Genomic DNA, 9,669 nt, shown 5'->3' with positions numbered 1-9,669 from the left:
GTGTCTTCTCAGTAGATACAGCAGGATTCTGTGTGTCACCACACAAATGCTTAGGGTTGAAGAGGGACGACTGCCAACTGGGGACCAATTTTTCAGATTTGGGACCAATATCCTGTCTCAGGAAATCTTTGGGGACACTGGGAGACAGCCCCACAATTCAGGATGGTTGGATGCTTTGTACATAGACAGCATTTTCAAGATGTAAACCTCTTAAGGACATTCTTTTATTCCAGCTAATAAACCTGCTCTTAGGAGAAACCTTAGTGGCGAGAAAATTTAGATTTCCTTAAGAAGTGAAGCACGAGGGCATTATCAACTTGTGAATTCTATCAAAATTGCATCAAAATTCCCACTGAAATCCATTACAATTGTGCAGAATTGGCCCCCAAATCTGTTTTTATCAGTATGTCTCAGGAGAGAAAATATCATTACAAGTTATAAAGTCAAAAATAAATGTTAGGATGCAGATTTACAGGTAATGACTATAAGAAGTGTTTCTGTAAACAGTTTTCACTAAATGTCTTCCGATGCTCAACATGTCTAATCCCCTGGATGCTGCAGAATAACAGAGGTTTAGAGATAAGTGTTAGTTTGTCACAAAACCGCCTTTGTTTTAGTTTCATTTCAGATGGAATTGGCATTGTAACACTACACTAGTAAAACTATTGTTCAGGAAATACAAAAGTGAGGCGGCGTTTGCAGAACAAAAGACTACGCCAATTCATTAAAAGCCTTGAAATTCCAAAGAAGAAAGTAATGTTCGAACAGATAATGTACTGTCACAGAGTACTGGGGACAGAAGGAAGCATGATTGAAAAGTACATTTGTGGTGCAGTTTTGATTACGAGACCATTTAAAATGTTGCCATAGAGAAAATATTTTCTATTGGTGTAGTTTATAGTCTAGATGAATTCTTATAAAATACCTAAAGAAAAAAAGTCCTGATACCTGATACAACAGGTGTACAATGAATTATTGCAGTTGTAACAGTACCTAGGAAGCCAGAGAAAACGAGAATAAATACTGAACTAACTGAACACCTTGAGTTCACTAATGAGTGTCTGAATAAGAAATACTGCAGTTTTCAAAGGGAAGTTATTTGTACAACTACCATGGAACATTAACAATCAGCTTGTTGTAAGTGCACAGAAATGCCCCTGTCTACAGTAATATTTTTCATGCCTAATTTGAAAAAACAACATAAGTAAACCGAGATCACAGCTCCAAATAATTTCAGCATGCATTATGGTTGTATTTCTTTCAATCAGGACAAACTTATTTCACATGAGCTTTTTCTTTTTTTTTTTTTTTCTTCTTTTTTCTTTTTTTTTTTAAACAGTCTTGACAAGTTTATGGTTTAATAACAGCAAAAAAGACATGTTATCAAAATGCTTTTCATTGTTGTTTTGCATTCAGCTGGAACATAATGTCCAACCTTTTTTTAATTTTATTTTTTCTTTAAAAAAGAGCTCTTATGGTAAGAAGAAGAAGCATCAATGGGGGACATTTCATTGTGCTCATAGTTAAGTCAAAATTTTGCTGTGAAACAGTTCAAATGACATGTAAAAACTCCATTTGGTTGCCTGGTTCACATGCCACAGCACTGAAACCCAAATTGTTTCGTTTCTCCTGAACCTCTTGCTCTGTTGTTGCTGTAACCCCTACCAAGGGCGTGTTGCCTTTTCCAGCTTTCTGTTTCTCCAGAACTATTTTTTTTCCTGCTACAGCTGAGTCTCCAAGCGTCTATTCTACTTGTTTTATAAAGCAGATACTCTGACAATGTTTCCTCCTGAATATTCGGGAGATTGTGGCCTATCATCCCCTTTGGGTGTGGTGACTGGGGGTGTTGGGATGCTGATTATTGCTGTGGTGACATAAGGCTGCTCACAGTTTAGTTTAACGCACTCTTCCACTTTGGCATTTAACCTGGATCGACTAGGGAGAGAGAGAGAGAGAGAAAAGAATAAAAAAATGTTGATACTGTTGAAAACTTTGAAGTTCCATTACCCCAACTGACCAGCTTAATGCCCATTAAGTTAGTAGGCAGGGGAAACATAAATGTGCTGCAAACAAGGCTCTTTAATTAGCAGGGCATGCAGCTCGGGAAGAAATGTCTGAGCCTCTTAACAGTATCCTAATATTATTTAGCTCACTAGCAATACACAGACTCAAAGAGCTTCATAAAGGAACTTAAAACTGAATTTGCAAAATAAGAATGTGGAAGCTAGCCCAGAGGGACAAAGTCACCTGCTTAAAGTCAAACAGCAGGTCAGTGGCAGCCAGGAGTCGCCCTTGGGTTTCTTGGCTCCCAAAGCTATCCAACAGAACACGTGCATTCCTTATGACTGATGTAGCATGGCTAGAGCACCCACCACCAATATCCTCTACTACTGAGGGGCTAAAACCAGCAGAGCTTTTTACAGATGGATCCCATTTGTAATTCCCTTGCTGTGTCTAAAGAGAGAAGTAAGCAAAAATACAGGTCTGGGTAGGCAGGGGAATACAACTGCTGAGTTTTATGAACCCATAAGGCATCTATTGTTTGGAAAGAGACAAAGAAGGCAGGGTTCTTTAGCATGGGGCACTCCTCAACATGGCTATAAGTAACTGGTCACTTGACTGGAACATCATAACTATAAGACTTGAGATAAATACAAATGGTGGCATAGGCTGATAACAAGGAAGGGATAAAATCCCCTTTCCAGCTCCAGGGCTTAGTACAAAGAATTTGCATTATAGCCTCATGAGCTGTAATGGGAGCCAACCTCCTGAGCTTAAAGCTGTGCAGTTGCTCCATTGGCCATGCCCTCGGGGCTTCCTCCACTGGCACACTCCTAACTTGCAGTGCACAAGAGGAAGCAGAGCCCTCCCTCCCCACCTTAACCTTTGTTGCATGGCCTAGATGAGTCACTTAAGCACTCCCCCATGTGACCCAAACACTACCTGCTTCTCTCTGATGGGCTCAAACTGCAGAATGCAAGAGGGAAAGGTTTGGGGAGAGATGATGCCAGTACTTGCACAAAATGTGAGAGAGGAATAGTCTCAGTCCTATTCTTATCCCACTAGACCATGTTTCAGGCTCAACATGCTGCGGGGGGGCTGGCTGGGGCACTAGGGTGTGACAATGTGGGGCTAGCCAGCAGGCAGCCCCTGCACTGGAGCACCCGTGTCCCCCCACCAGGCCCATCAGTGTGTATACATGCATTGCTGTGCACTAAAGAACTCCACCATAGGATAGTACTTGTATTTACAAGTACTAACTTATGGCAGAGTAGATTAGTTTCCTGCAGCCTAATAGGGCTATACATGTAGATGCTGAGATTTTACTGCAGAACTAATTAGGCAGCTCTACAGTAAATGTCTTGTGTAGATGTGCCCATTAAGTGTGAGATTTACTCCCACATCCACATCTGTAAATTATTCTTATATGTTTGTGCAATGACTGGAAGGATATGAAAGAAAGTCCCACAGCGCAGAAAGCTGTATTGAGACAGAATTAAGCCTGAAGGCTGAGGGTGTGGATGCTGTTCCTGCAGTGGTCGGGCCACTCCACTGAAGAATAGCAAAAAGAAATGTACCCCACCTGCAATTAAACAACCTTCTGAGCTGCTCCTGGAAGTGGATTCCCCACCTAACAATTATTCACAAGTTCACTTAACAAGACAATCCCTATAGCAACCTATGCTGGAAAAAGATTCTTTTTAAAATGAAAGTATGTAACTCAGCTTCAACATACTTTTACTTTTACATCTAGTAAGACCTTCACAATGTTTTCCAAAGCTGTGCCCATATATGTAAACATTAGAGCCAAGGGTTTCGTTTGTGCGGGTGCAGGAAAGTTAAATAAATTCCTTCGTACCCTTTTCTCCTGCATTTATTTATATATTTTTAGTAACTCTCCTACTCAGGGAACATGTTTTTCTTATTCACTAGGCATTCATAGAGAGGAATGACATCCTTATGACTAGGGCACTAGCCTGGGACACAGCATATTTGTTTTCAATTATCAATTCTGCCACAGATTCCCTGAGGGAACTTGGGGAAGTCACAACCTTCCTGTCTCTTTATATTCTGTCTATAAAATGAGACTAGTATTCCTTTTCTCCCACCCCTTGTCTGCCACACATTTGAATTGTAGACTCTTCCAGTAAATATTGTCTCTTAGTATGTTTGTACAGGGCCTACAATAATTGAACCTCAATTTCAGGTGTTGGCCCCTAGGTACTACTTCAATACATATAATCTATTACAAGATCTTTTTATTTTTTTTGTGGTTTACATTTTCATTTGTTCAACATGAACCAAACCCCAGTGGAAGACACTGGTGCACAGCCACTAATATCAGGGTCCCCATTTTTGGGCAAATGATTTATCTTGGCCTGCTCCTTTATCTTACCCACCTGGGCCACAGTCTTACCCTAATGAACAAAGGTTAGTCAAAGAACCACCTCTCAAATCACTGTTAACATTTAAATACCTGTTAGATAGAGGTGTTCTCTCCATACATCTGATCTGGATGGTGCTGAGTTCTTGTACACTTCCTTGACGGCTGCCGGTTACATTGGTGTTTGGGATATGGAATGTCTTTTTATGTCGGCGTGAGCAGCAAGTGCTGGTAACACCTTGTTGAGAAGAGAGAGAAGGACTGTGGCTTGAGGGTCGATTGACTGTGGAAACCTCCATACAGCTTTCTTCATAGGCTTGTTCATCCACAAATTCATGATTCTGGTCCGCAGCAATCCAAAATGTGGCAAAAGCATATGCACAGAAACACAACCACACAAACACAGTATGATTAGCACTGAGAATATTATTCTGATCAAAAACCCCTCCCATATCAGGACATGCTTAAAGGATTAATTTAACATGATCAATGAGTCTGGGAAAGTGAGAGGATGAAGTCTAGATTACAGTTTTCAATCTGTATCAGCCTGTGCTGAACATATACTAAAACTGTAAATAAAGAGTCAAAATGATCAAACTAGGAAGTTATTGAGTTATCAGAAATACAAAATCATTTATCAGAACAGAAATCCTTATTCAGATGGTCGTAATAGGTATAATCCTAACAATAAAAATATAGTGATATTCTGTAGGTTTCTTTTTTTTATTCTACTTCTCTAAATGCTCTAAGTGACATTTGTAAAAGAAAGAAATCCACACTTCTATCCACACTTTAAATATAGTAAAATAATGTTGATTTTGATTTTGGTACCAGTATGTGATACGTCATTGGATATACATATGAGAAATCATGACTCAAAATGTATTTCAAGATACAGGAATAAAACTACATTTATCAAAAAGTGAGACAGAAGCTAAAAAAAATACCAAACATTCCATAGACAAGTTATCTTGGCTAAACATCATGGGTCAGTTTACTTTAATCAGTTTAGAAAATAAAAACTTAAATTTAATAAAATTAGTCTTTATTCATAGGAACTTTACTTAGACAGCAAGGTATAGGCTGATCATGACCAGTGTCACAGAAAATCCAACTAATACCCATTTTCACTTTGATTCATTTTGATTCACTCTGATACAGATTTCAAATCTGTATTCATAATATTATCATATTCTGTTTCTCACTGTTTCAAGAAGAGTGACTTGGTGTCTCAGTTTTCAACAAAAGCAACATATATGCAATAAATGCATGCAGTAGTCTTAAGGTAGCAGCCCAAGACTAAATGGAAACAAGATGCTGTACACCGAGACAGTTGCTGTTTTCACTTTTGCAGCTATTGGTGGAAAAACTGTTTATTTTGAAAATGGTTTGGGAAGCATATTCTGGGTTGCCTTAGAGTCTATGCAATTCCAGTTACTTCATTACTGTTGGTTCTCTGCATTTTCATTTTCAGTTTTAGGCAAACTAATTTTCTTTCCTAAAAAAATGATCTACTAATACAGAATATCATTCAGATACCCAGAAATACTCTGTATATATTCATGGTTTCCAAAAGATATATAGTATAGCTAGAAGAAGGTAAGTACATTTCATAATTTATGAGAAAACACAAATAGCCATTTAAATTTGTTACTACTGTACTAACATTGCTAAATATTTGCTACAAATTGAACTGTCTTCTCCAACATGCTACTGCTGTTTGCTTTCCTTCAGACTCACTTTGACTCATGGATAATCAGGTGTCATTTCGTGTGGAAGGAAGTAGTGTAATGATTTCAAATGATACAGGGAGGAACATACTATTTGTGTAACTTGCTGGAAAATTGATTCAAGGGCACACATCATTTATAAACAAGACTTTAAATATGATTACAGCCTGGCTACAGAATGCAGAAAGAGAATTACTTAATAGTCATCTTTAGCTTCTATATAGTGGCTTCCAGTATGTTTGCCAAGAACTCTGTCAGTTTTTTCAAATTGAAAACAATTTTGTGCTTCCTAAAACTATTGCAGAGCTACCAAATAGAATTCAATTAGTGGGCTCTATTGAAGAGAGATGCTGAGCAAACTTTTAATTCAGACTGGTAATATTTTGAAATTATAATAATTACTCAATTTAATATTCAATTATACTTGTCAAAAATATCAAAAGTTAAAAAGTCCAGAGTTCTTCTTTGAGTGCTTAACTAACCATCTGTATATCAGATAAACAGATATCCTACAAAATATACAACTCTTGGCATTAGAAATACAGTTTTGGAAAGGAAAGCTACGGACCATAACATGACACCAAGTGCACTTCTTAGAAGAGATGAAAAGAGAAGAAATTGTATTGCAATGGGCTAAAATGCTAGCAATGAAGAGGAACCTCAAGCCCTTAAATTCCAAAGATGTTTCTTTGCATGAAACTGGCTCTGACTTCTGCTGTAGAGGCTTAAAAGGATTGGGGAACACTTATCAGTAGATGAGGACATCCAAAAGAGAGGCTTTCCTCTTACTTTTAGGGAAGGCACAAGCTGGTCATGTGATTCATATAACAGACTGTATATCTGGGACCCAGAAAAGCAGAGGTGTGCCAATGTGGGTGAAAAAGCAAGCAAAATTATATGCATATTCTATAAATCACGATCCAGCTTCTACATTTTTGAATAGTCAACAACATGTTAAAAAAGAAATGGAATATGTTCAAGGTTTCCACCATGAATAATTAGAGGAGTTGGGAAAACTTCAGGGTTGGATCTATGTCTCAAAGTCAATGGCAGTCTTTTTATTGACTTGTATGACAGTTCAACCAGGCCTGGAGTTATGGTTAGAGTTTGGAAATGTGTTTGTAAAAAATTCATCTGCAAAGTGATTTCTAAAGCAAACCACCCCAGATGAATTCTACTACAGTTTGCCTCAAAAGCACTCCAAAGGAATTGAATTGCAATAGAACAGATAGGTTGACTACACGCTATCTTGTCAAGTGAACCACTTTTTAATGTTTATATAAAGCCAGACATTCTGTGCTATTCTTCCCTAATGCTTACATCAGATATGAATATTAAAAAAGACAGCATGTAAAAAACATAAGCACCTGTGAGATGACACATCAGTATCTAAATGACAGATAACAACTGGAGCATTTTAATTACAAGGAAATGCTGTGGAAATAAAAATACAAGTTATATACATGTATAATTTTATATTTATTTTAAACAGCTAGGCACATCTTAACATGTATTTTGGGGGGGCTGGTGGTGAGAGCTCAGTAGAAATGTTACTGGAAAGCCAGCAGTTCTTTGACTCGCACACAGAAAAAGCTTGATTCTCCATCATTGTGATTCCATCACTATCAGGGGCATTAATAACTGTAAGGGTGAAATTTTACAGGAATTGTTAAATTTTGTAATGATGTGACCTGGTGCATGTGCAAAGACAGAAAATCTCTGATTTTTTTTCCTCCTATAATGCACCTTCATATACATAGTTTGGAACATAACAGCCACAGAGATGAGCTCAAATCACAAGATTCAAATTACAATTCAGATTTTCAGCAGCTAAAATTTGACTCATCTCTGTCTTAAGACAGTTGTCAAGAAATGGAAAGAACAGCACAGTCCACACTGATGGTCACTATCACAGACTTTGTTAGGGGTAGCTAGTTCTTACAAATTGGAGGTAAACTTATAAATGGTACCTTCGTGGCTGTCGAACAGCTTATTGATAAGCTGGGATCATCCACAACATAAGATAGACCCTACATGGCAATAGGGTCAAAGGAAAAAAAAACAAACACAAGGACAAAAGTAGATTATTTTAGTAATCTCCAACACAAAGTCATTAAATATACAACCAATAAATTCAATATAATTATTCTTCCTGTAGCTAACTTCCTGAGAAATAATAAACAGGAAGTGATGTCAGAAAAGTAATGTTTAATGTTGTAAAACTAGACATTTATTGGCCAGAATTGTCTGTGTGAACAAGACTGAAGCTTGTAACAGTTACTGGATCATAAATTATATTTTAATTTAACAGTCATAATTATTGTGTAGTTTTTTAGATAATACCCAGTGAAAAGAAGACAATGTGTGATTATCAGCCTTTGTAACTGCTTGGAAGTGTTTAATCAATACAGATGTATGTTGCTGTTTATGAATTATCTAGCCAGTTCCTAGAAAGGGGGTTGGTGCTTGAGCTGAAACCAAGAAAAAACTCTGTTCCTCTGTACTTTCATGTAAGGACAACATTTAAAACAAAAATGCTGAGGGTTTTTCTCTTGCTGTCACTCAAATTAAAGTTGTGCTTGCATTGCAGGACATGTCCATCATCTCATAGGACTGGTCCTGAGGATCCAACTATTCAGCCATTCCTTGGGCAAAAACTTGCATTGACTGAACTGGGAGATTTACACGAGTAAGGACTGCAAGACTGTACTGCAGAAAAGAGTGTAAATGTGCACATACAAGAATAACCTTGTGTTTATAGATATATAAAAAAACTCAGATCCTCAGCTGGTGTAAGTTGGGCTTTCCTGAAGTCAGTGTCCTCACACCCAGCAGAGAATCTGACCAAATATTTTGGCAAATTATTAGGTATATTGCATGTAAATAAAATATAAATGTTTAAATATAAACACAAACTATAGTAGCCCTTGATCCTGGTTAATGACTGCAATGTGACTGATCATTCATTAGAAGAAAGAAGCCACTGCAACCCCTCATATTTATATTATAGTTTATGGGAAAACATTGTTTCCTTTTTCTTACCGTGGTTTTTTCCAGACAGTGGAGCAGGTGGTGATGCTGTGTTTCAAAGCAAGAGCCGGATTTGCTAACAAAGGCCTGTTCTTCTTCACTGGAGAACTGTTAATACATAGAATTGCGTATTACTCGTATTTGTGAACAAGAAGTCCTTTATCCAAATGTTTGATCAGAACGGACCTGGGCTATATCCTGCAACTTATCTGCAGAGCTTTATCAGTGTAAAGCATCATAGTGGGCATACCTGCATGTGCATTTATGCTGGTTTAAATTTACTGTGCAGTAAATGGGAATAGGCTGGCATTTACACATGCAGGCATTAAAGCACATTGACACTGTGCGTGGACAGACTGACTTGAAACTAAAGTTAGTCCCATGTTAGTCCACACACACAGTGTTACTGTGCAGTAAGGCATCTATATGTGTCTTAATGGGCAGTAACTTAATCGGGTGTAAATGTGATACCTGCATCATGCGGATATCAAATTTACGCTCAAGTCAGCATAAGTCGCTATATTT

General features: G+C 37.7%; 1 protein-coding gene across 2 annotated transcripts in view; it reads right to left on the bottom strand.

Moving 5' to 3' along the window:
* Positions 1 to 1,646: 1,646 nt before the first annotated feature.
* The window catches only part of KCND2 (potassium voltage-gated channel subfamily D member 2), a 477,947-nt gene continuing 469,924 nt past the window's right edge, over positions 1,647 to 9,669 (bottom strand). The window contains exons 4-7 of one of the 2 annotated variants that reach the window (XM_025207681.1): positions 9,157 to 9,252; positions 8,085 to 8,144; positions 4,478 to 4,725; positions 1,647 to 1,935 (exon numbers count right to left, since the gene is read on the bottom strand). In XM_025207681.1, the coding sequence (XP_025063466.1) occupies positions 1,758 to 1,935; positions 4,478 to 4,725; positions 8,085 to 8,144; positions 9,157 to 9,252 (582 nt within the window). In that variant the 3' untranslated portion in view covers positions 1,647 to 1,757. The remainder of the gene's footprint in view (positions 1,936 to 4,477; positions 4,726 to 8,084; positions 8,145 to 9,156; positions 9,253 to 9,669) is intronic. The other variant, XM_025207680.1, reaches the window with a different exon arrangement.

The sequence above is a fragment of the Alligator sinensis genome, unplaced genomic scaffold (assembly GCF_000455745.1).
Source record: "Alligator sinensis unplaced genomic scaffold, ASM45574v1 scaffold65_3, whole genome shotgun sequence".
Lineage (NCBI taxonomy): Eukaryota > Metazoa > Chordata > Crocodylia > Alligatoridae > Alligator > Alligator sinensis.
This window is presented reverse-complemented; position numbering and strand designations above follow the sequence as displayed.